This window comes from Crocuta crocuta, unplaced genomic scaffold, assembly GCF_008692635.1.
Source record: "Crocuta crocuta isolate KB4526 unplaced genomic scaffold, BGI_CrCroc_1.0 scaffold339, whole genome shotgun sequence".
NCBI classification, from domain to species: domain Eukaryota; kingdom Metazoa; phylum Chordata; class Mammalia; order Carnivora; family Hyaenidae; genus Crocuta; species Crocuta crocuta.
Genome location: NW_027530357.1, coordinates 4,911,391 through 4,938,600, shown reverse-complemented (window position 1 = coordinate 4,938,600; position 27,210 = coordinate 4,911,391). Strand labels below are relative to the sequence as shown.

General features: G+C 50.7%; 1 protein-coding gene across 2 annotated transcripts in view; it reads left to right on the top strand.

Moving 5' to 3' along the window:
- Positions 1 to 27,210, top strand: part of RNFT2 (ring finger protein, transmembrane 2) — a 64,262-nt gene that overhangs the window by 13,418 nt on the left and 23,634 nt on the right. For both annotated transcript variants that reach the window (XM_077765937.1, XM_077765938.1), the window contains exon 7: positions 1,785 to 1,938. In XM_077765937.1, the coding sequence (XP_077622063.1) occupies positions 1,785 to 1,938 (154 nt within the window). The remainder of the gene's footprint in view (positions 1 to 1,784; positions 1,939 to 27,210) is intronic.

Sequence of the window (27,210 nt, the reverse complement as noted above, 5' to 3'; positions counted from 1 at the left end):
ACCGGGCGCCCCTGATTATTTCTATTGATTTTGCCCTACTCTAGCTCCTTGAGAATCTTTGTTATAAATAGGAATGGATTTTTAAAAAATAAATAAAACCAGACCAGTTTGGGGTGCCTAGGTGGCTTAGTTGGTTAAACATCTGACTCTTAACTTCGGCTTAGGTGATGATCTCATGGTTCGTGGGATTGAGCCCTGTGTCCGGTTCAGCACTGACAGCGCGGAGCCTGCTTGAGATTCTCTGTCTCTTCTCTCTCTGCCCCTCCCTCACTCTCAAAATAAACAAATAAATTAAAAAAAAAAAAAAAAAAACAGACCAGCTCATTCCTAGGAGGCTATAATAAGGGAGCCCTGTTTGCACTACTTCCTGCCAGCCCAGCAGAGCATGTCAGAAGCATTCAGAAAGCATCCACGCTGGGCTGCGTGCACTGTTCCTGCTTTACAGAGGACAGAGAGGACTTGGTGTGGCCTTGGCTCAGAGCCTCCAATCTAGCAGGAGGAAAAGCAAGCAGACGAGCACAGTTTGGATGCTGGTTTCTGGTCTGGCTCCCATTCTAGCCCAGAGCCACGGGCAGGCAACTGTACCTCTTAGCGCCCCCGTTTCCCCAGCTCAGATTAGAACAATCACAGTGCCTACCTCCTAGACTCTTTGGAAAAATGAAATGAGTTAAGACATGTAAAAAGCGTAGAGGAGGCCAGCATGATGGAAGCAGCCAAGATGTTTTAGCTCTTAGGTTATTATGAATAACATCATCATCCTCTGGGGGTAGAAAGCAGTGCTACTCAAAGTGTGGTCCATGGACCGCTGGCAGTTTGAGAATGGCTTGATGTCCATGTTTAACAAGGTAAGTACAGAAGCTGAGCGTGACGTTAACTTACCTGGTTCCAAATGGGTAGAATGGGATACGCACTCTGGGTAGCACTGCTGTGGAATAAAGATGGAAAGCACTGACTGTAGCCAGTATTCCCGGGTCTGAATCTATCTGTGTCCCTTAGTATTTGTAGGACTTGGTGCATGTTACTTTATCTTTTGGTGCCTCCGTTTCTTCACCTGTAAAATGCGGCAGATTAAATAGTACCTACCTGTGGAGTTGCTGTTATTGTCACTGCCGCACCGCAGGGTCTGTAGTGTGTCTGTTATCTCATTGAATCCCACCTGAAGGAGGGAATGAGTCCCATTTTGCAGATGAAAACACTGAGCCTTAGATAACATTATTTGCCTAGGGTCCAATAAATGGAGAAAACCAGATTCAAATTGAGGTCTGATATTAATGCCCGTGTGCTTTTCATGCAGTGTGACCTTGGGCAACTTCCCCTCTCCAACTTCTGGGCCTCATTCATAAATTGGGAATGAGCAGTGTCCACTGTGCAGTACAAAGAGGTACAGTAAGTAAGTAGTTTAGCACAGTGTCTGCACACGAGTTTCTCTCCTCCCTGTACAGTGCTGGCCAGCCTACCTGCTCGCCTCCCTTTTGTTTCCTCTTGTGAAGCCTGTTTGTGAACTCCTAAAACTGGGGGAGACCTTAACTAACGATGCTCCTGGCCAATCTCATTGCATAGCCCTCAGGGGAACTGAGGCTGAGAGAGGTTAAGATACCCACCTGAGGTCACACAGCATCGTAGTAGCAGATTCAGAAACAGGACACAGATATCTGGCTCCCAGGTCAGTGCTCTTTTCTGCAGGGTATATTTACAGCGCTCCCAGAGTGAGGAGAAGGAGCTTCTAGGGGCCCCGGATCCTAGGTGACCATCCTGACTCTCTGTAACCCCACCCCCCTGCCCAGCCTCATATTCCTGAAGCCCAACCTGGAGACGCTGGACTTCTTCGACCTGCTGTGGATCGTGGGCATCGCAGACTTCGTGCTGAAGTACGCCACCATCGCCCTCAAGTGCCTCGTCGTGGCCCTGCCCAAGATCATCCTGGCTGTCAAGTCCAAGGTAGGCACTGGCTGCGGCCACGAGGAAGCCCAGTCGCTCCCTCACGCCGGGGACTCGGGCACCTTCTGGGTCAGGAAAGAATAAACCCGGGCAGAACAAATGCCAGCGTATAAAATACACAGAGCCCGTCACCCACGTCTCACAATTCCCCGGGCCTGAGCCTGGCTTCTTCTTGTCCCCACCATCCTTTGCTCTCCAAGGACACTTCCTGTTTCCTTGTTCACAACTGCCCTTGGTGCAGTTTTCATCAGAGTCTCACCTGAGGAAGGAAAAAAGCGTGTTGACGCATCCTGCTGCTCCCGGGAAGGGTGGCTTTCGTGGGTGTCCACTCTGTGGCCTCAGGAGTGTTTTTACGGGAAGGGTTCTGAGGCTCAGAAGAAATGAGCTCCGTGAGGGATTAGTGATGTCTGCCACGGACACAGGACCGGACACGGCACAGGTGCTTTGCCTGCAGGGGAAGGTGTGCCGACAGGTTGGGGTGGAGAGGTCTTGGGGGATAACTATGGTCATTCAGAGGACTGGGCGGAGCTAGGAGAAGGCAGCACCTCTGGGGTGTATTGAACGCCTGGGCCTCAGCGGGAAGGCCTGTGGGGGGAATGTGGACAGAGGCGGACATGCTGGAGACTGTCTGGAGACTCCTCCTTTGTATTACTATTCTGTAAGAGTAGCCATCTTTTCAACTTCAGAAAGCTCAGAATTTGGGGCACCTGGGTGGCTCAGTCAGTTAAGCATCCAACTCTTGATTTCAGCTCAGGCCAGGATCTCACGGTTGTGAGTTTGAGCCCCGCGTCAGGCTCTGCTCTGACAGCATGGAGCCTGCTAGGGATTCTCTCTCTCCCTCTCTCTTTGCCCCTCCCCTGCTCACAAACTGTCTGTGTCTTTCTCTCAAAAATAAATAAATAAACATAAAAAGAAAGAGAAAGAAAAGAAAGCTCAGAATTCACCCCAGGCGTTGGTTGGCAGGAGAGCAGGTTGGAATTGACCATCCATCTTGAGTGCGCCCAGAGCCCGATGCCAGGTGCATAGGAAAAACACTGCTGTGTCCCTTCCTTACTCACGCGCTCAGTACTTCTGTCCCCAGGTGTGTGGGTTTCCCACACATCAGTTCTCCGACGCCAGCTGGGTGCCCTGCAGTTCAACTCACTTCTGACACTGTCCACCTGGAGATAGCGTCAGATCCCACAGGTTAAGAACTCAGTCCCACACGACTGTCCCCACCCCACTTCTGACACTCTTTGCTAGTCCAGATTGTCACTGGTGCTTCTGACCGACTGGTTAGAAATCAGGGTGTGCACGACCTACTCTTTGGGTTCAGTCATTTGCTGGAATAGCTCACGGAACTCAAGGGTAGTGCTTACTTTCGTTTACCCGCTTATCAGATAATAAAGGACATGGTAAAGGCTACCGGTGAACAGCCAGGTGAAGAGGCATGAAGGTGAGGTCTGGAAGGTCCTGAGCACGGGAGCTTCTGTGCACCACCCTCCTGACCTGTAGACGTGTTCTCAGAAATCCTGCGCTATTGGGATTTTTGTGGACACTGCATCACACAGGCATGATGGGTCATAACTCCATTTCTAGCCCCTCTCCCCTTTCCTCTCCCCCCTTCCCCTTCCCCTCTCCCCTCTGCCCTCTGCTCTCTCCCCTCTTTGGAATAAGGGAAGTGGGGCTGAAAGTCCTAAGCTTCTGACCATGGCTTGGTTTTCCTGGTGACCAGCTCCCATCCAGGAGCCTACCAGGAGTCACCTCACTGGACCCAAAGATACTGCCGGAAACGCCAGAGGATTTAGGAACTCATTATCAGCAATCGGGGACAAAGCCGATAGATCTGTTTCTTATTATCTCAGACCAGGGCAGGCTGAGTCCGGTTCTGTCCCCCACAAGGCACTCCCCTCCTCCCCACCACGTGGTTTACTCGGGTGAACCAAAACCCTCGGCTGTTGTGGCTTCCTCAGCTGCAGCCACAGCTCTGGGGCCAGAGGCTGCACCAGGAAGCCTAAAATGACATAAAGACAAAGAAGAGACAGGGAGAAGAAAGACAGAAGGGAAACAACGGACCTCAAGAAGTCCTGAGATGCCTCCCCACCCACCCCCCGGAGGCCATTGTAACCATTACCATTTGCCCCGATCTCACGCCGCGTACCAAGTAGGCGGCAGGGACTTGACAGTGGGAAGCGGCGTGGCCCGATGGCTACACACGTGGACTTTGGCATTGGGCACATCTACATTCAGGTCCCAGCTCCACCCCTTCTCAGCTGTGTGATCTTGGGCAGATGATGAAACCTCTCTGAGCCTTCATTTCCTCATCTGTCAACTGATAACAAGAATGCACCTTCCTCCTAAGTACTTAGAACTAAGTACTGTGGCTGGTAGGAAATGGGAAATGCTTTTCCCCAGGCCTGGCATGTAGTAAGCACTCAGTGATTCACAACACTTCTTGGTGTTGTCTAGTCATCACAACCAACAGCTGTGTGACCTTGGATGAGTTACTTAACCCCTCTGTGCCTCAGTTTCCTCATCTGTAAAATGGGGATAATTAATTGTGCTGGATGTCTTCCTCTTGCCCCTCTAGATACTCTGTCCACATTTCTTTCCCACCCTGCTGTCTGCCCTGGAAGCTGGCCTGGGTGAACTGTGCCCACGGACTCCCATGGCCCCCAGCTTCCAGTTGGGTTCACCAGTGGAAAGCCTGAAAGGAGAGAGAGGCAGAGGCATTTATTCCTCTAGCGTATTAGTCTCCTACGGCAGCTGTTACAAACTGCCACGTAAATTTATTGTCCGGTGGTTCTGGAGGTCAGATTTCCAAAATGCGTTTCCCTGAGCTAAAGTCAAGGTGTTGTGTTCCTTCCTCCATCCCCAGAATCCGAGTCCTTCTCTCCTTTCTGTCCCTGCCCTCTGCTTCTGTCGTCACGTCTTCTCCTGCCTCTGTGTCCTGGACCCTCATGAGGATGTTGAACCCACCCAGAGAGTGCAGGACGATCTCCCCTCCCCGAGGCCCTTCACTTACACCCAGCTGCAGAGTCCTCTCTGCCACGGAAGGTAGCATGCCACGGCTTGTGGGGATCAGGATGTGGACGTGTTCCGGGTCGGCGCGGTTCTAAGTGCTTTGTACGCAGTCGCTCGCTGAATCTGCACGACTCCATGAAGTAGGCAGTGTCATCACTACTGTCCCCTTCACAGTTGTGGGAAACAGTTCTGAACACACAGGTCCCATTGTGGGCAGCCCCCCACNCATGACCTAAGCGAAAGTCGGACGCTTAACCGACTCAGCCACCCAGGCGCCCCTGCCCACACCTTTGTAAAGAGCAGACGTAGTCAGCTCTTACCCGATGAATAAATGGTCAGAAGATTTAAACACCCTTCCCCAAAGCAACTCTCCTGGTGGCGGCCACGCACAGGAAAAGATGTTCGGGCTCATTAGTGACAGTGAAAATGAGTGTGTGAGATGCTACCGTGGTGGTGGCCGCCACGAGGAGGCCGGACCGCACCGCGTGTGGGCACGGCTGTGGAACAGCTGGAGCTCGCACACGAGTTCCAGGGACTGTAAGTGGCACATCCACTTTGGCAGCCAGTTTGGCAGTTTATCGAAAGGTTGAGCATAACGCGTGCCGTACAGTCCGCCCCTTCCACCCGTTGGTGCTCGCACAACAGCAGTGAAGCCACGTGTCCATGGAAAGACTTATGTGTGAGCGCTGCTACGGCTTTATTTTAGCCACACACCGGAAATCATCCACATTTCCATCAGTAGGCGAACTAAGCAGGGTGCCCAGGGGGCTCAGTCAGTTAAGTGTCTAAATTCAGCTCAGGTCATGATCTCGTGGTTTGTAGGTTCGAACCTCATCGGGCTCTGTGCTGATAGCTCGGAGCCCGGAGGCTGCTTCAGATCCTGTGTCTCCCTCTCTCTCTGGTGCTCCCCACTTGCACTGTCTGTCTGCTCTCTCTATCTTTCTCAAAAATAAATACAGATTAAAAACTAGGCAGACGGATCAACGAATTTTGGTGTATCCATGTAACGAAATATAACCCAGTAATGTAAAAGGATGAACTCAAGTTGACTGTTGAACGACAAAAATTGAATCGCTCATACACGATCTTTTTCTGATAAATACAGCATGATACTGTCAATGTATTTTCCTCATTTTTTTTTAATGTTAACTTATTTTAGAGAGAGAGCATGAGTAGGGGAGGGGCAGGCTCCAGGCTCCGAGCTGTCGGCACAGAGCCCAATGCAGGGCTCGAACCCACAAACTGCAAGATCATGGCCTGAGCCAGAGTCAGATGCTTAACTGACTGAGCCACCCAGACACCTCTCCCTATAATTTTCTTAATATTATTTTTTTCTCTTGCTTACTTTATTGCAAGGATACAGCATATGATATAGACAACATACATGTAGCTGTCAGTCGACTTTATGTTATCAGTAAGCCTTGTGGTCAACAACTGTAGGCTGTTTGTAAAGTTTTCGGGGTGTCAAAAGTTATATGCAGACTTCTGCACAGAAGTCAGTATCCCTAGACCCCTGCATTGTGCAAGGGTCAAGTGTATTGATACAAACAACATTAAATGAATCTTAAAGTACTTAACAGTTATGCTAAGTGAAGGAAACCATGGCAGCAAAGAGTGTACCTTGTGATTCCACTTCTAAAAGTCTAGAAAACGTAAACTGACCTGTAGTGATGGAAAGCAGATCTGGGTTTGGCTGAAGGGACCAGAGGGAAGATTGCCAAGGGGCACAGGGAACTTCTTGGGGTAACAGATACATTCACCGTCCGGATTGTGGGGACGGTTTTGCGGGTGTGTACATATAACAGACCTATCGAATCTCACACTCTAAGAGAAGGAGCCACTGCTACGTCTACGCTGCTTCTGTCCGAGCTCCTCCCCAGCATGGGCTGCTGTGGTTAGAGGCTCCTCCTTGGGGCCTCCACTAAAAACTCACTTCTAGGGGCGCTTGGCTGGCTCAGTCAGTAGAGAATATGAATCGATCTCAGGGTTGTGAGTTTGAGCCCCACATTGGGTGCAGAGGTTACTTAAAAATAAAATCCTAAGGGGCGCTGGGTGGCTCAGTCGGCTGAGTGTCCAACTCTAGATTTCAGCTCAGTTCATTATCCTAGGGTCATGGGATCGAGCCCCACATTGGGCTCTGTGCAGGGCATGAAGCCTGCTTGAGAGTCTCTCGTTTCAATGTCCATTGAGGGCAAGACACATGAGCCCAGCCAAGTGAGGACGCTAGCTCAGCATTGACGGCCTGGAGTAATAAGAGTCTGCACCTATTGAGCACCAGCTGTGTGCCTGAAGGTTTGCTAAGAGCCCTTCATGTATGAATTACCTCATGTAGCCCCTTGCTGTTCCTCTTAGGTGGGTACCATTACTCATTGATTGATAGGAGATGGGAGGTTGAGGTGGCTTCTCTGAGTCCCACAGCTGTGACCATTTCGTGTTAGAGCTGGGGTCCCCACTCAGGTCGTCACCTCTTCCAAGGCCCAAGCTCTGCCTCAAAATGGGTTTGGGAGAAGGATAAGGAAAACAGGCAGTTAATGGTTACTTAGCACCTATCACACTCTGGTTCTTGCTACAGTCTTTCCCGGGTCCTGACTTACTTCACGCTCTCATCATCCCCGTGAGAGGGAATTTACTATCATCTCCTTCTAGATGAAAAACTCAGCTTGAGCATCCTGTGGCTGCTGTAACAAATTACCCTATGCCTGGTGCGTTTTCTCACAGTTCCGGAGGCCAGAAGTCCAAAGTCAGTGTCACTGGGCCAAAATCAGGGTGTCGGCAAGGCAGCACTCCCTCCAGATGTGACGAGAGGATCCAGTCCTTGCCTCTTCCAGCTTCTGGTGTTCGGCTGATGGCCTTAGCCACATCATTCCCACCTCTGCCTCCACGGCCATGTGGCCCTTTCTGTGCATGAAGTATCCCTTTCTTTGTCTTTTATAAGGATACAGGCGATTGCATTTGGGGCCCTGGATAATCCCCAATGTTCTCCTCATGCCAAGAGCCTTAACTTGATTGTGTCTTCAAAGACTCCTTTTCCAGCCATGGTCACATTTGCTGTTCTAGGGCTTAGGACCTGGTGTCGTTGAGTGGCCATTCTTTTACTTACACTACTGAGTCTGAACGAGGTATGAGCCACCCAGCCAGTCACTTACAGAATCAGAATCCACGTCTTCCAACTCTCAAGGCCGTGGCCACTTCAGGAGATCACCTGCCAGGCACCGAGTGGACCACGTGCTGGAGCTGGGCCCCTCCTGACCCTGACCCATTTTCTAGCCATGGGGCCTTAGGGGAGTCACTTTGTGCTCCTGAACATGTTTCTTACTGCAGGTAGTTGAGATGTTCACAAAACTCTTTTCGCGATGCTGCAAAGATAAAAAGACTTAACAGATATGGATGGAATGAGGGGCAGGTTGGTCATTGCCTGGAGAGGAGGCAGGCATANCCCACCCGTCCCCATGCTTCCCCATTGCACTTGCTTCTTCCTCCCCCCCTGCCCCTCACTCTATTCTCTGTGCTTCAGCCAGATCCTACTTCTTTCATTTCTTTACACATAGCAACTAGTACCATTCCAACACGTGGTGAATGCTCTCCTTAACCCGTTTTCTAGATGAGAAAACTGAGGTACTGAGATTCTGCATAACTAACTTGCACAGTTCCCAGAGTGGGTTATGTGGTATCCTGTCTCCTACCCACTGCACCTGCTGATCGTTCTGCCTCAGACACCCTTCCCCTGCTTCATGTCGTAACTGACTCCTGCTCCTTGGATCGGAGCCTCTTAGAAACTGTCCCTGCCCCCTTCAGGCTAGGGATGGTGCCCCTGATGAGGTCTCTGAGAGTATCCTACACTCCACTCTCCCTATCTGAGCACTCACCACCCTGATTTTAATTACTTGCTTACTTGTCTGCCTTCTCTGCTTGATTGTCACCTCTGTGATAGCAGAAATGAATGCATCTAGCTTCTTTGTTGATGGGTCACCAGCATCTGATATGCATTCGGAAGCATTTACTGTATGTAAGTATGTATGGGTAGATGTGTGGATGAATGTATGAGTGAATAGATATACAGGTAGGTGCATGAATATGATGGCTGGTTGGGAAAGTTGGTGGATATGTGGATAGGTGGGTAGGCAAGTGAATGGGTGGGTGGGTGGATGGATGGATGGATGGATATTCAGGTGGATGGGTGGATAGATTGATGGACAGGTAGATGGATGGATGAGTGAATGGATGGATGGGTGGACTGATGGACAGGTAGAAGGAAGGATAGGTGGATGGATGAATAGATGGGTAGATGGATGGGTGAGTGAATGAGTGGATAGTCTAGCAGGCTGCACTGACTCTCATCACCTCCTCTTACAGCATCAGTGAGAACTTAAATTCCTCTCCCAACTCTGCTCAAACCTCTTGTATTTGGTAGCTGTCCAAATACCCCTGTCGTGAAGACACAGAAATCCACAGGACAAAGTAGTACTCACTTCTTTGCGCTGGAAAGGACCGTATAGAGAGCCTCAAAGATACCTAGAAGTCAAACCAATAGTAACAAATATGGCCAACCATCGCTGAGCACTAACCAGGAGCTAGGCAGTATGTTAAGTCTGTCATTGGTTCAAGAAATATTGACTGAATGCCAACTGCATGTCCAGTCCTACTGTAGGCACTGGGGGTATATCCATGAACAAAGTAGACAAAAATCCTGCACTCATGGAGTTTATAGTCATCTAAAGACCTTGTCTCATTCAGTCTTAATCCTTGAACGGTAGATGTCACTATCTCTTGTCACCGAGAGGAAACTGTGTGACATCCCATCCCAAAGACTGCACACCTCATAGTCAACACTTAACAGGAGGAGCAGCGCATGTGGATCCCACACTCAGGTGTTCGTTTCCTTCTGACATCTGTCTCCCAAAACAAGTGCTGTTGGGTTTTGTGTGTGTTATTTATTGAAGTCCCGTTCACACACTGTCAGATTAACCAGCAATCATTTTAAAGTATACGACTCGGTGCCGTCTGCGTTCGGCATAGTCCTGGTTTATGCAGCTGTCACCACCTCTCTTTAGTTCCGGGACATCTTCATCACCCCTGATGGAACCCTCCCTGTTTGCAGCCAGTGCCCCCTGCACACCCCCAGCCTCGGGCAAGTGCTAATGTGCTTCCAATCGCTATGGATTTATCTATTCCGGGCATTTCATAGAAGTGGAATCATGCGTTATGTGAGCCCATGCCTGGCTTCTCTCCCTCTCCAGTGCATAATGTGTTCAAGGGTCCTCCGTGTTGAAGCAGGCACACCTCCTTCCTTTTTATGGCTGAGTACTCTTCCATGGTGTGGGTACACCACCATTCGCTCAACCCATTCATCTGTTGATGTACATGTGGGTTTGATGGACACTTTTTGGCTGTTGTGACTAGTGCTGTGCCAGCCGTGTGTGTACAGGTATCTGTTGGAACACAGTCTTTATGGGTACATAACTAGGAGCGGAATTGCTGGGTCACGTGGCAATCCTTTGACTTCTCAAAGAACTGCAACACTGTTTTCCACAGCGGCTGTGCCATTATACACTCCTGACAGGTGCTGTTTCTATCCCTGTTTTCCAGAGAAAACAAGTGCAGGGAGAGGTTCAGGAGGAGCCCAAGGCCACACAGCCTGAAAGTGGTTGAGCAGGGATTTGAACTCAAGGAATCCGACTCTAGAACCCCCTGCTCTGAGCTTCTAGGCCGTATTCCCACCTATGTAAGTTCCCTGGATTTATTTGGGAAATTGCTCAGACTTGATTAAGGTGAGGGGTCCCCATATCTGTATAAAATTCCCCCAAGTTCAGACCATGGCTCCCTCACTTCCTTCTCCTTCAGACGGGCACTTCTGGGGGCCAGGGGGTGGGGATGCGACCCGGCACCCTTTCCCTGTGCCACTGAGGTGTGGGCGACAGTTATTAATGTGTCCCTGGCAACTGTCCAGCTCCCTTTTTCTGATTATTATTATTTTATTCGGCGAGATTAATGTGCCAGGTCACAGCATAATCCAGCCTGTAAAAAGTGATGTGAATAGTCTCCTCAAGATAAATTGCAGGCTTGGAAAAGGTTCACAGCCTTTCCTTGCCTGTCTGAGTGCTCTTCCGAAGCCTCATCAATCCTTGTCTGGACAGAAGAAAAGGACGGGTCTTCATTTGCACCTGGGGGGGGCGAGGGAGGGGAGAGCACATCTGTCAGGGACCCCTAATGGCTCACAGCGCAGATGCTCCGTCCCGCGCCTCCATGCCATCCACTGAGAGGGTGGGTTGGTTTTTAATATGATAATCGTTATACTGGAAGGGCTCTTGGCATTTGGATTTGCTTGATGGCTCTCCGGTCCCTGACGCGTGAGACCGAGTACACCACCAAGTCCCAGACACCTCGGGACACCAGAAGGTCTGTTGGGAATCTTCTCCCACCTGGGCCTCCCGGGACCACCGGGCTCATTGGCCAGCCGGGATGGGGTTGGGGTTAAGGATGGCAGCCGCTGGTTGCCACACTCAACCCCAACTGTCACACTGGCTGGGTATCCAGAGCAGCCCTTCATACTGTAAATCCAGGTAACATATGTAACCCGTGTGTCAGCTTCGCCCACCTGGCGGCCATCCACCTGTCTGACCTCATCACCAGTGACCGTCTGTCTCCCTTGCTCACTCTGGACCAGCCGCTGGTGGCCTTCTGTCTCAGGCTCTTTGCACTTACTGTTCTCTCTGCCTGGGGCAGTTTTCTCCCCTAGGTCTCCATGACTGTCTCCTTCCCATCATTCACGTTTTGCTCCAATGCCACTTACTCTGAGACCATGTCACCTCCTTAACCACCATGTTAAAAGTGGTTGTCCTAAGCTGCCGTACTACACCCCCATTTTATTTCCTTCCTTGAGAACATAGAGTTCTTGGTGACTTCTTCCCCCTCTCAGTGCCCCCTGACATTATTCAAGACCTGTTGGCTGACAGGGGCAATCCTAGACTGTGAGAATATAAAAATAAGTATGAAACCTGTTTTTATAGTAACCTAATCCAGACTTAGTTGAAAGGGTGAAAGTCTTGTCCCAGAAACATGTATCTCATACACTTGAACTCCTACTATTAAGTAACAACAACAACTAAAAATCTGTCTCGCATGCATTGCTCCTTCCTTTTACTAAAATGAAATAGTCTTGGTCCAGAATTCTAGCACTGCATCATCCACTAAGGCAGCCACAAGCCTCACGTGGCCATTTTTTTTTTTTCCAAATAAAGATTTTATTTTTTTAAGTAATCTCTACACCCAACGTGGGGCTCGAACTTACAACCCTGAGATCAAGAATCACATGCTCTACAAACTGAGCCAGCCAGATACCCCCACATGTGACTATTTAAAATCAGTTAAATTTAAAAATTTTATTCCCCAGTTGCCCTGGCCATGTTTCCATTTCTCAGTAGTATGTTAGTTGGACAGCACTGTTCTAGAACATTCTGAAGTCAGGGCTTATTCAACCTCCCAGTGGTATGGGTAGCGGGAAGCTGCCATTCTGCCTATTTTTCAGATGGGAAAAGATAAAAGCGGGGGCTTGCCTAAGAACTCTTTGGCTCTAGTAAGTGGGGCAGCTCCACAGAACAGAAAATGCCAGCCTTGAGCAAAACTGGGTTCAAATCCTGGATCTGTGACATGTTCCCTATGCAGCCTTGAGCAAGTGACTTCACTCTTTGGAGCCCTCAGCTTCCTCATCCCTAGAAGTGGTCATTTTTAGCCTCTTCAGATTCTCAGAAAGTAAAAGACCAGCATAGCTACTGGGTAGTTGCTAGGGCCAGCTGCGTCTACAACAAGGAAAACTGAACTGTTTTTTCCAAGGAACCCAGTATTTGACCAACTTTCTGTGCCTTTTCCGTAATAGGAAAGAACAAACCCTTCCTGGGTCCAAAATCCTCTTAGGCTGAACTTCCTGTTCGGCCTGCATAGCCACACCCCCTTGGACAAGAGGTTTCAATAGGGTGAGACTCCTGAGATGTCAGCCTCACTGGCTCACCTCCAAGTGCAGGGGTGGAGAGGGAGGGAGGGAGGCTGGACGAAAGTTAAGAAAGGTGGTTTCCTCTCATGTGAGAGCCCAGAGGATTCATGAGGCTTTTTGTCCCATTAAAAGCCCTCTCTTTGGGCCCTGAACCCAGCACTTTTGCTCTCAGAAAGGTTCCCCATCGATTGAGTCTTCGCCCCCGCCCCCAACCCCTCCCTGGCTTGGAGGTCAAGCATTCTGCTCTCTGCTCTGCCCTCCCCTCCCCAGCAGACATCTGTCTCCTCCAGGGCCGCTCTGGGTGTCCTAGGCCTAGGCTCTAGTTCTTATAACACATCAATCCGTGTGTGCAAGTGCAGAACTTTGGAAGGGCCCCTGCATTTGCCCCCAGATTCTTGTACAGGGGGTGCTAGAAGGGGCTAAACAAGTGGTTCCCAACTACGTGGTGGGGGGGGACATCTGGCAATTTCTGGAGACATATTTGGCTGTCCCAATGGGTTTGGGAGGGCTTGCTATTGGTTTTTAGTGGAGAGAGGCAGGGGATGCTGGTAAACACCCTGCAGTGCACAGGACAGCCCCCCACCCCACAACCGAGAGTGATCCCATCCAAGTGTCAGCAGTGCCGGGGTTGAGAAACCCTAGGTTGAATGTTTTGTGGCCCCGAGTCCGCTCCCCTACTGTTCCAGGCTGAATTGTGCCCCCCATCCCCCGCTCCCCGCAACCAAAATTCAGATGTTGAAATCCTAACCCCTGGTACCTCAGAACGTGACTGTGTTTGGAGAAAGATCCTTTAATCAGGCAGTTACGTTGAAATGAAGTCATCAGGTTGGGCCCTGATCGGACTGGTGTCCTTACGGAAGGGGACATTTGTGCATGCACACACACCAAGGGAAGGCCACGTGAGGACACAGGGAGAAGACGGGCCCCCGCTAACCGAGGAGAGACAGCCTCCAGAACTGGGAGGAATTACATTTCTGTTGCTTGAACCACCCCGTCTGGGGCACTTGGTACTGATGGCCCCTGCGAAAACGAATACACCCACAGGCCAGCGTCCCTACAGTCCTGTCCTCCCTTGAGAGTGCTTTTGCATTCTCTCAGTTGTGTCCCAACTTTCTGCCGCCCCTCTAATTGTTGGAGATATTTATTTTTTTGATAGGCTACATAGTCAGAGGATTTGGAAGTGAAAACACCAAAAAGCAGCCTCTAGTGAAAAAAACCCTTCACTCTCCTGCCCCCAGGCACCCATTTTACCTCCTAGGGGGTAATCATCACCCCTGGATCTTTTCACAACTGTTGTGTATATAGTCAAGCAAGTGCCCTTACGCTTCACCCTACCTGTCTTTATAGGGTCAGTCATGTTCTGCGTGCAGCTGCCACCTCACGTGTTGGAGATCAGTTCAGGGAAAGACACAGAGAGCACACAGCACGCTGTTAAGAGCCAGACTGCCTGTGTTCAAATCCGGTTTGGGACACCCTCTACCATGGACCCTCTGTGTGACCCTGAAACTTCACCTCTGCTTGCTCTCATTTCCTCATCCGTAAAATGAGATACTAATAGTGCCTACTGCTATGAGTTTTCTTTCTTTTTTTTTTTAAATTGATTTATTTTTGAGAGAGAGAGTAAGAGTGCAAGGGGAAGAGAAGGAGGGAAAGAGAATCTAACGCAGGCGCCACACTGTCCATGCAGAGCCCAGCATGAGGCTTGAACCCACAAACTGAGATCACCAGCGGAGCTGAAGCCAGATGCTTAAAGGACTGAGCCACCCAGGCGCCCCCGCTATTCGTTTTCAGTCACTGCCTAACAAATTACCACCAACTCAGCAGCTTCAAACAGCACTCATATGTTAGTTCACAGTTTTGTAGGTCAAAAGCCAGGTGGACTTGACCGTGTTCTCTTTGTAGGGTCTCACAAGGTCAAAATCAGAGCGTTGGTCATATCTGGCGGTTCTGGAGGAGAATCTACTTCTGGCCTCATTCAGGTTGTTGGCAGAATTCAGTTCTGTGTGGGCATAGGACTAAAGTCCCCATTTTACCGAGTGTCAGCCAGGGGTCATTCTGAGCTCCTGGAGACCAGTCTCTGGTCTTTCCCTGTAGCCTCAAGCTGAAATTGGCATGTAGAATCCTTCTCCTTCCTGACTTCTTCCTCTTCTGCAGTTAAAGGTGTCATGTGATTAGATTAGACCCACCCAGATAGTCTCCCTTCTGATGAACTCAGAGTCAACTGATGGGTAACCTTCATTAGATCTGCAAAATCCGTTTCCCCTGTAATATAACGGACTCCCGGTGAGATGGCCCATTTTAGTACAGTCCTGAGGGTCAAGGTGGGAAATTCAAGGGCCCCATAACACACGGGTGTTGTGAGGACTTGGCTCCGTCTCTCATGGCATGCAGTATTTAAAAGTTAGCTATTTGGGGGTTGGCACCTGGATTTTTGTGTTGTAGAAATGGCTTAGATTTATTCAGGATTTTCAGAGATTCCCCTAAGGACACCTTGGACACCTTGAATTGCTTCGTCCTCTTTGACCCATTGATTCCGTGGTTCTCCAGGACTCAAGTTAAATATCAGTTTCCCAGGACCCCCCCGCCATCCCCTTAGACAGTGGTAGCCGCCCTCGTTTGTTTTCCTTCTTCCCCTGGTCCCAGTACTTACTGCACTGCTTGGTAGTTATCTGGGCCACTGGGGTGCCTGGGTGGCTCAGTTGGTTAAGCATCTGGCTCTCGATCTTGGCTCAGGTCATCATCTCACGGCTCACCAGATCAGAGCTCCTCAGAGGGGAATCTGCGCGGACAGGGTGGAACCTGCTTGGGATTCCCATCTCCCTCTCTCTCTGCCCCTCGCCCACTTGCTCTTCATCTCTCTCAAAATAAATATAAGTAAACTTTAAAAAAATATTTAAAAGAAGAACATCTAAGGCATATTCAGGATGCATGTGTTGGGCACTTTTAATCCACCAGCAGCCTTGGCAGAGAGGCAACCTCAGTGTGCCTATTTCACAGATGAGGAAACTGAAATAGTGAGGAAGCCGAACAGATAGATATTACCTGTCCCAAATCACTCTGCTAGAAAGTGACAGACCCGAGGTTTGAACCCACACAGTATGGCCCACACCTCACTTGCTCTAAGCCACTCTGATGGCAGATCAGGCTCACTAGGGTACCCAGAAGAGGGGGGGAAATCTTTCAGTCAGTTCAGCAAAGACCTCCCTGCACCCCATCCTGGGGCCTTAGGGAGATGTTAATGGGCATTTTATAAAAAGGTGTTCTGTGATCGGATAACTTTGGGAAATGCTCTGAGCATTATCTACACCCCACCCCCTACCCTTCTTGCATGCTGACATAATAAAGGCTCTGAGAAATCCTACAATCAAGAAATTCATTTCACTTTGACATTTGCCAGTGTGATGGCCATGGAACCCTTTTACTGAGGACCACAGGATGCTGCAAAATCTAGTTTGGGGGTAGGCAAGCCCCCACCTGTGGACCCAGTGCTTATTTTGATAAAATTTTACTAGAACATAGCCATGCTCATGCAATTAAGTATTGGCTGTGGCTTCTTTCATGCTGCAAAGACAGAGTTGAGTAGTGGAAACAGTTTGTATGACCCACAAAACCTAAAATATTTAATGTCTGGACCTTTAAGAAAAAGTTAGCCAACCCTGATCAGGAGTTTGAATCTATTTATGTTCCTAATTCCTTCTAGTTTGGCCTTTGCAAGAAAGCTGTATGTAAGGGGGAAACTCCATAGTCTACGGCAGACTTGAGAAATAGATGACTCCAAGGGGTGAAGTATGGCCAGAGGCTCTGCTGGAGACCAGCGGAAGTGAGTTTGAGTGTCATTAAGGACTTGACTATTTGAAATGGCCAGGCTAATTTTTTTTTTTTAAGTTTATTTGTGTTTTCTTTTGAGAGAGAAAGAGCACGAGAGTGTGTGTGCATGCAAGTGGGGGAGGGGCAGGGGGAGAAAGAGAGAGAATCCCAAGCTGACTCTGCACTGTCAGCACAGAGCCGGATGTGGAGGCTCAGACTCACAAACCACTGAGCCACACTCAGGAGCCTTACCCAGGCTAATTTTTAATTTTACCCTAAGGCAGCAAGTGGTCTGTAAGACTTCTTAGGATTACACTCATCCCTAAGATTTGTTCTTTTTATTTGCTCTGCTTGAAGAGAGCAAATAAATCGCTGGTACCCACTAATTGCTGGAGAAGTGCTGAAGTCCTGAGATAGCAAACAGCCTGAAAGCTCGCCTTTCCCAGCCTGTGTCAGGCATCACTAATCTATCATGGCCTTGCTTCACCCAGGTTCTTCTCTCTCAATGCAACAATTCAGACAGCCTCCACCAGTCAATGTCAGAACACAAGAGGAAGCCTAGGCCTTAAACTTCAGTTGTTCCTTGAAAAGAAAATGGAACATTCGGGCATCTGCAGACCTCTGTGTCCTCTCAGCTAATTGGATAAGGCCCACCCAGATTATTGAAGATAATCTCCTTTACTTAAAGTCAACTGATTGTGGATGCTAATCACATTTATGCAGTACCTCTGGCTGCAACCTCTAGATCAGCGTCTGATTGCATAACCGGATGCTAGAGCCTAAAACTGAAGCACAAAACTGTCCGTTGCAATCCCCCATTAAACACAATGCCCGTTTGGGGGCTGAGACCGGTGTTTATCGCATCAAGTAGCCATCTAGTCTAATTTGTTAAAAAAAAAAAATTATTTTAATTTTATTTAATTTTGAGAGAGAGAGAGCATGCGTGAGAGTGGGGGGGAGGGGCAGAGAGGGAGACAGAATGTGAAGCAGGCTCCAGGCTCTGAGCTGTCAGCAGAGAGCACCATGTGGGACTCAAACTCACAAACTGTGGGATCATGACCTGAGCCAAAGTTGGACCCTCAACCGACTCAGCCACCCAGGTGCCCCTATTGAAATTTCTTAAAACTAGTTGTTGAACTTGATAAAAAAAAAAAAAAAAAATCATTTGATTTGCTTCATTGATCTGTTAGAAGGAAGAATGTATTATCGGGTATCCTGTTAAGCCTGCATCGTTGGAATGAACTGCATTTGATCAAGGTGTGTTCACTTACCAGGGTCACACAGCAGGTCTGTGGCAGAGTTATGACTTGAGGTGAGGTCTTCCGGATCCAAGAGACATGCCCTAAGGACCCAACAATCAGAATAAAATATCATAATATGATATTAAGTAACCGAGTCACCTAGTACTGTGTTAGGAGCCTCATAAACCTGAATTGATTCTCACAGCAGTCCTCTGAGGTTGATACTCCTCTAAGCCCCAATTTGCAGATGAGGAAACTGAGGCACAGAGAGGGTAAGTTACTTGTCAAGAATCACACAGCTGGTAAATGGCAGGGCTGGGATTTGAACTCGGCAGTCTCCTTCCAGAACCCCAAACTTGAAGTGTCACACAGTCCCCCCTGCCTGTCTTTCACCACCCCCACCCTCCTGACTCAATTCCCCCAGCACAGATGATACAGCAAAAATTCTGCGAGGCTGCAGACGGATCAGAATCACTTCCCAGCAATCCAGGCACCACACACCCTGTCTCCAGCCGCCACCAGCCGCTGGTCCATACCCTCCTCCCTCTGCCACCCTGCCCTCCTCTGTCTCTGAGGTCTGCACATCATTTTCTCTTGTTCTTGTTTTGCTTTGGTTTTTTCCTTCACTGTGATCCCTGGGAGACTCTCAGAGGCTACTTTCTGCCGCCAGGGGACACAGGAGGGACAGGGCAGGCACCTGAGATCTCCCAAACCCGTGGTGCCACGCCGGAAGAGGGGAAGGAAGGAGGTGTAGGGTGGGTGTGCATTATTTATTTATTTATTTATTTATCTAGCCTTGCTCTGCTCCACACCCCCCAAGCTGTTGTTCCTCACCGAGGAAGATGAAAAACGGCTTCAGACAATGGAGGACAGGGCTTGCCACATGGCCCCCGCAGTTTAATTTCCTTTAATTCATTTTACATTGAACCAAATGATACTGTTTGTTTTTAATGGCCAACACTCAGCACGGAGGAGGGGCGGCCGGGCCTCCTCCTGGGGAAATTAGGAACACAGCTGCTATTTAAACTGTCCTACCACTCTGCTCGCCCGCACCCCCCTGCACTGGGCCTCTGGAAATCACTTTCCAGGTTGAAAGATGATACCTTTCACCGGCTCAGACGGTCACTGTGGCGAGAGCTGGCCCGGCACTGCCCCAGCTGCAGCCAACCTCCCCTCCCCCAGGGTGGCCGCCCCGTCCCAAGGCCCACCCTTCTCCCACACAGGAATGGGGACCAGGGTCATGGCTCTTCACCTCCAGCAGCACCCCTACCACCCTGCCCATCACTGAAAATCCTGCACCGGCACCCAGCCCAAGCAGGGCCCATCCGGTGCCCTGTGCCAGGAGCAATATAGAAGTTGGGTGCGTTCATTCAGCACCTGGGCCAGTCTGCCGTCTAACCGGACCCCCAGGCAGTCCGTGTATATGTGAAACGTGCCCGTCGAGAGGAGAGGTCCTTCCACCCGGACTGTGATGGCCTGGTGGTCCAGTGCCCCTCTGAAGCCTGAGATAAGCCAGAATCCCTCCAAAGTCCCTTATTTGCTTAGGTGAGCCAGAGCCGGCCTCAGCTCCTGCAGGTACAGAGAACTCGATGGATACACCAGCCCCCTTGGCAGACGCTGGAGAGATGTACAAGGCTTTGACCTACTTGTGACTTTAGTAGGGGTCGATATGATGATTGAGGCCCAATTTGGACATTCCAGAGGCCCCTCCGGTCCCTCACAGGCTGAATTACGCCCATGCCCTTGTCGTTCACAGACTGTTAGACCCAGAAAGACCTTACCGTACAGATGGGGAAGCCAAGGCCCCAGCGTTCCTGTTTCAGGTCACACGATTGATCTCATACATTCATTCTACAAATACTTATTGGGCATCAACAGAGCACTAGGCGTGGGGGCTACCCAGGCCCTGGACTTTCAAGCTCAAACCTCACAGTCTTATGGGGCAGCAGGCCAGGGAAGCAGTGACTAAACGGCTCTCTTAGAGAACAGAGAAAGAGCATCCGAACCAGCCCCCAGCAAAGTCCGCCTATAGAGTGACCTCAGACCTGAGGCTTAAAGAGGGGTGGGAGTTGGCCAGGCAAAGCCAAGCCAGAAGGACACGGCAGAGAGAGGGGGCAGCCAGAGCCATGGAGGGGAAGCAGGAAACAGTATGGCGTGTGCATTTGTCCCGGTAACTGCCGCGCATCCCGTCCCCACTGGACTCGCAGCTCCAGGGGTCCCCTGCCATTCTCACACTTAGACACGGTGACACACACTAGGTGTGCATTGACTCTCGAGCGAACAGATGGGTGCACATAAATGCTTGGTGTGAAGATGCACTCAGGGCGAGGCAGGGAAGCCTGAGGCCCTGCCCTGCCTTTCCAAGCGACATTGTGGGCATGCACGCGGCAGCAAGCCCGCTCTGGGGTGCTGCAGGGATTAATTAACCTGCTAAGTGGTGATTACTTTGCTCTTCCCCAGCTAAATGATTAGGGAGGCAGCCAGGCTCCCTGAGGCAGCTCCAGAGGCTCCCCTTCACCCCCTCCCCCCAGGTGGGGGCCTGCAGGTTTTCTGTGTCGGCTTCCGGTGCTATGGGGAGGGCTGTCCTGCCCTTCCATTTCCCCTAGACGCTCCTCCTTCCCTGGGGAGAAAGAAGGTCCCGGGAACCGAGATTTAGGCCAAGAGAGAGCCCACCACTTGTTTAACATTTCTCCATCCCATCGGCTTGTCCAGAAAGGTCCCAGAGTCCACAGGGAAGTGCTTGAGCCCTGGGGACAGGCAGATCCAAATTCAAACCGTGGCCCTGCCATTCCCACATGGAGCGCCTGGGGCCAGCCACCTCTCTGCTCTGTGCCTCAGTTTCCCTGTCCGTGCAAAAGGAGATGATGCTGTTTACCTCTCAGGGTTTTAGGGAAGAATTAAGGTGAGCTAGAAAGTAAGTTTTAAGTAAATAAGACACAAGTGGAGGTGCCTTCAGCAGTTTCTGACAGGTAGGAGGTGCTCGTTGTGTGTACATGTTCTCTGTCACGACTGTCCTGGGCCAGGACTCCGCTGGAGGTTGGAGTTGGGAGGTAAAAAGCAGCCTTCTTGCTCAGAGGCTGAGAGCCCACTACAACTTGGAGGACTTCAGGGCCCAGGAGGGCCAAGGTCAGACCTTGAATGGCCCAATGAAGGAAAGAAGTGTTACATTTCCTAATTACCTATTTTGCACCCAGCCCTGGACAGGATCTTGGAGCCGTCTGGGTTTGAATTTGGCTTTGTCACTGGGTGTGTATCAGGTGAGCAAGGTCACGGTTGTGAACTTCCATACCCACATCTGTGCATAGAACTGGTTGATAGTATTTCCCGCGTTGAGGAGGACCCCAGCGAGGAGCACACTAGGTCATGTATTGAGAAGGCTTAGCAGAGAGTTTTCAGAGAGGAGCCCCTTCCCTGCCTTCAAGAGGCTGACAGAGAGGTAGGGGAGACCCACACACACAAAAGAACAAGAATAAGGGGCCCCTGGGTGGCTTAGTCACTTGAGTGTCCAACTTCGGCTCAGGTCATGATCTCACGGTTTGTGGGTTCGAGCCCCGCATCGGGCTCCCTGCTGTCAGCAAAGTGCCTGCTTCAGATCTGTCCCCATCTCTCTCTGCCTCTTCCCCGCTCGCATTCTCTCTCTCAAAATTAAAGAAAAACGTTTAAAAAAATAAAAATAAAAATCTTTTTAAAAAGAATAAGAACAGGACAGAGAGAGAGAGGACCCGTCTCTTACTCCCTGCTGTGCACACATTCAGGGTCCCTGGCACGTCATGGCCTTCCGCTGCTGATGGCAGCATGGGGTGGAGGGGAGCAGGGTCGCTCTGCCTGTTCCCTGCTGGGCGTGGCCTTGACCGGCTTGCTGCAGGCCCTGGGGCCTGGCATTACTGAGAACACACTTGTCCCCTCCCGGGGGGAGACGGGGTTCCCTGCAGCCAGGACTCCTGTCTTAAGAGGGGGAGACCATCATCCCTAGGGTTTCAGCACTTTGTCCATAATCCTGAGGCTGCTCAAAAGCAAGGGAGTCTTTTTGACCGCCTGGCCTTTGCCTCTTTCTGGCCTGACATCCACCCATCATTTGCCCGTTTTGGAGCTCTCTCGGTCCCTCCTCTCTCGTTCTGTCTCCTCATTCCCTCTGCCGGGAACACTGTCCCCTGACCCCAGCCGCATCTGGCTGACCTCTAATCGCTCCCGGGTCTGTGTTTACAATCTCACTTCCCCTGGGAAGCCCGGACTTAACCTGGCCCCAGGAGCACTTGGTGACTCACCTGTGTGCCGTCACGGTGCCTGGGTTATTTCTGTCGTGCGTGCAGCATATGATGCTCTGATCGCCGGCTTGTCTCTCCCCAGCAGCTCACACACAAACACTTGAAGCCTGGTGAGAGCGGAAGCCAGGTATCTCGTGTTTCATTTTACCCCTAGCCTGGTGCATGGTACGTGGTAGGCACTCAAAACTGGGAGTGTGGTGAAGGCACATTTGCCCCGAAGCAGGCTGCCTGCGGGCAGTGCAGAGGGTCTTTTAGGAGTCAGACAAGCAGGTTCCATCCGGGCCACTCTATTTATTAGCCATGGGGCCTTGGGCGAGCCTCTTAAGCCTCAGTCTCATCATCTGTAAAATGGGGATAGTAATCATACTAGTGTGAAGATTTAACAAGATCATGCCTGTGAATGAAGCGTTCCAGTGCCTGCAGCTCAGTAAGCAGTAGCCAAAGTTTATTTAAGGAAGAAACAAAGTCAGCAGAGGAGAGGGGGGCCCTGGAAGGCATGATACCACCCCTCCCCCGCACCACCCCCAGGAGTAAATGATAATGTTGCCATCGCAGCATCGCAGAAGCGAGTCACAGTGCACGTACTCCCTGCCAAGCATGGTCCTACTCTGTTTACATTCACCCGTTCCTTCATTCAAATGGGTTTTTTTTTTTTTTACCACTTACTCTCTGCCAGGCCTTGTGCTAAGTCCTAGGGATTCAGCAGTGACTAAAACACAGTATCCACTTTCAAGGTACTTCTGTAAACAAGATGCTGAAATAAAGCAGCATGTGAGGTGGAAAAAAAGAAAATGGAATGCTGTGGCAGGGTGGTCAGGGAAGGCCTCATCGAGAAGTTGACATTCACGCAAAGACTTTGAAAGAAGCAGGGGAGTGTGCCATGCATACATCTGGAGAAGAGTATTCCAGGCAAGGGAAATCGCATGTGCAGAGGCCCTGGGGTTGAAGCTTGCTTGGCCAGCTCAAGGAGCAGTAAGTCAGGATATCTAGAGCAGCGTCAGGGGCAGGGCCAGCTTCCCGGGTGTGCAGCCTGTGCAGAGGGGCCCTGAGCTTGGTTTAATGCTCTGCTGCTGCTGTCTTGAAGTTCTTAATGGTTTAACAAGAGGCCCCACGTTTTCATTTCCTACTGGGCATTACAAGTTATGGAGCTGGTGGTCAGAGATACAGTCAGAGGGGTGGGGGAGGGGGGGACAACACCAGAGGCCTCTTCTCTCTGTCCCAGCCCCAGGCCTGCATTCTGGCCTCCTCCCCTCCTGCCTCAGAGCCAGCCCTTCAGGGAGAGACCTTCAAATAAGGTTATCTGCACATTCCATCCTGACACCATCTTTGTGATGGTGGGAATGATTCCCGGTATTAATTTCCTATTGCTGCTGTAACAAATTTAAGCCAGTTGAGAGGCTTAAACACATTATCTTAGGTTCTGGAGGTCACAGATCCAAAATCAGCCTCATGGGGCTAAAGTCCAAGTGTCCACGGGGCAGCGCCTTTTGGAGGCCCCAGGGAGACTGTTTCCTTGCTTTGTCCAGCCTGTAGAGGCCGCCTGCATTTCTTGGCTTGGATCTCTGTCCTCTGCCCCCTTTCCTCAGACCCTCCCCCTTCCCTCTGACAAGGACTTTTTCTGATTACATTGCCCCCCTTAATCCAGAATACTTTCCCCATCTCAGAACCCTTCACTTAATCACATCCGCACAGTCACAGACACAGTGCAGAATAATTTCCTCAGCTGCGAATCCTTCACTTAATCACATCCGCAGTTATTTTGCCTTGTAAGTTAATACTGCAGGTTCCAGGGATTACGATGTGGACATCTTTGGGGGGGGGGGCAGCATTCAGCTTCTCACCCCCGACACACACACACACACACACACACACACTTTGCAGATGAGAAAACTGTGGCTCAGAGAGGTGATGTCATCTTTGGGCAAAGACACCTTCCAGCAAAAGGAGAGACTTGCCATTGGGGCCCATGTCCATCTAGTTCCAAGTCATGGGCTGTAGACCACCAGGAAGGAGGCATCTTCTGCTTGTCTCTCTCCCTTCCACCTGACCCTCCCCCTCCACCCCCCACCCCCCACCATCCACCTCCCGTGCTTTAGGTGGGAGACAAGCTTGGGCAGTTGAGTTGCAGCCCAGAGCATTCGCCCCGAAGACTGTAGATGACATGGGGACAGATAAGGACATCTATCCATCTGGGACCGGGGCAGAGGGAAGAGGCCGCCTTTCTGCAGCTAACAGGGTCCCAGGCCACTTCAGGCTTAATCATCAACACCTTATAATTGGGCCTCTCTTGGGTCCCAGGGAGCAGGGCCCTGTTTGTAAGGAAGCTACTGATGTGCACGTTGCTGGGACACGTAGCCTGAGCCCTTCCTGTTCATGGGGCCGAAGCTCTTAAATCAGGGGAACCATAGCCAATGAGACTGGGCGCCTGCCTGTTGCTGTTGAGGGCGGAGTTCTCCTCCTACCCTGGTGACTCCTGCGGGCCCCAGCCAGGCCCCTGGGGCTCCTGTGCCGGCCCCTGGGGCCACGGCACCAGAGACCTACCCCAGCCTTTGGCATGCTTTCTGGCCTCTGCCTCATCCTGGGCGTAGAAGCCAGGAGAGGAGAGAGGACCTTTGTAGGAAATTGGGGGTGTGAGGGAGAAGGTGACGCATTTTCACCAGCTCGAGAGTCCAGTTGTCAGAAAGCAGGATGTGGTGGTGGAAAAGGGAGGGCATCCGTGCTGACATTGGACAGACTTGGATTTGGATCCCACGTCTGCCACTCATTAGCTCTGTGATCTTTGGCAAAATGGTGAACTTCTCTGAAACCGAGCCTCGGTGTCCCTGTCTACAAATTGAGGGTACGAATTTGCTCCCTGGCTCATGAGATTGTCACAGTCCCTTTTTTTTTTTTTAATTTTTTTAAATGTTTTATTTATTTCTAGGAGAGAGAGAGACAGCACGAGCAGGGGAGGGTCAGAGAGAGAGGGAGACACAGAATCTGAAGCAGGGTCCAGGCTCTGAGCTGGCAGTCAGCACAGAGCCCGACGTGGGGCTTGAACCCACGAACCGCGAGATCATGACCTAAGCGAAAGTCGGACACTTAACCGACTAAGCCACCCAGGCGCCCCCCCCTTTTTTTTTTTTAATTGTTTTTAATGTTATGTCACAGTCCCTTTAAAACATGGGCAAACTTTCTGCTTGTGGCTTTCTTTAAACAACACAAGGTATAAAAAACAATAACAAATAACCGTGTTTTAAAAGTAGAAAATGAATAGCCCCTTAGAAACCCCCTGTGCACACATCCTGGCTTCCATCCATCTCCCTCGCTCCCTTTGCTCATAAGAAACCGGGGGGTTTGGTGGTTACCCCTCCCTCATTGTCCTTCTGTCTGCTTTTTTGTCTCCTTTCGTGCTGAGCTGTTATTAAAGAGCAGAGCAGGCATAGGCACGTATAGCCCCCCTGCCTTCCACACCTCACTTCTTACCAGTCCCTCCTCTGCTCTCTCCTGCTACCAAGCAAGGACACTGCTGCTCGGGAGACCCAAACATCAAGTTTGTCGATACTGTAATAAACTTGGAATCAATAGGCTATGATGAGCACCAGAGCATCTTTACAGTGTGGAAAGTACTTGTAATCAAGAACCTTCCTGGAAAGAATGCAGTAAGACCAAGCTTTTATACCCACACAAACCTGCGTTTGAATATCAGCACTGCCTGCCAGCTTGAGCCACCAATTCTTTGAGTTCACTCCAGGAATATTAAGTATCTGCTGTACGACAGGCAGCGTAGATGTAGGAATGCCATGAACCAAACAGACAGGATCCCTTTTATTTAGTCGGAGATCACCGTTAAACAAACATGCAGCCATAACACTTCAGATTGTGGTAAGCACTGGGGAGAAGATAAAGCCGAATTCATGGAGAGCCCATTTAGGGAAACGGGAAGGGCTTTCTTTGCACAAATGGTATTGGAACGGAAACTTGTACTTTCTAGTCATCGGACTTCGGTTAAAATAAATCCAGTTTTTCCATCTGCAAAAATGGAGCTGAAAATTGCCCCCTCACAGCTCTGCCCTTGGTAACAGGCTCTGACTCCATCCCTGTCTGGCTCATTATGGGGACTCAGGGTCATTTGCCTTCCTCCCTGTCCCATGGCAACGTTATGTTGCTGAGGTCTGCTCAGGAGCTGTTAGCAGTTAGTGATGGAGAATCTGCTGCTAGGAACTGAACTGTGAAGCTTTCTAAGGGTCCGTGTTTGACCCTAGGGGTGGGAGAGAGAGAAGGTATATTGTCCACTGTCAACGGGAAATCTTCATCTTTTTGGGGGGGGCGGAGAAAGTGGCCTAGTAGAGTAATACAAAGGCAGTGCTGCCGAATCACATCCCAGCTCTGTCATTTCACCTCTCTGAGCCCCCTCTTCTCATCTGCTAACTAGTCCATATGACACTTCTCCGGTGGGTTTGTCACGGGGAATGGTGACCTCTAGTATCAGGTGTGCAGGTACATCGTGGGGCCCCCAGCAAGCGTGGCCTTTACCATTCACTGTTCCCACCCCAGCAGAGCAGGAACTAAGAGAAAGGGAGAGGCAAAACCCCATCCTGGTTCAGGTCCCTGCGCCGCCCTTTGCTAGCGGGGGAGCCCTGGGACCCACTGAGCCTCAATTCCCGCCTGAGAGCGAAGAACGGCACTTCCTTCCCCGGGCGGCTGTGAAATCAGGCAGCAGGGCGCCTGGCACCGCTCTTGACCCCAAGTCCAGGGGAGCTGGTGCGGTCACACCCTGCCGGTACGTGGGGGTTGCGAAGACGCGTGAAAGAATGGAAAATGCAGCTTTGCCCTTCGCAAACAGCGACGTCCTTTGTCCGCGGAGGTCGGGGAGCGGCCGGCTTGGGATTCGGTACCTGCGCGGGGCGCGCGGCCCGGAGCCGGCGGCTTGCAGACCCGGGCGGCCAGGGGCGCGGGGCTGTGACCTCATCGGCCGGCGCCGTCCCGC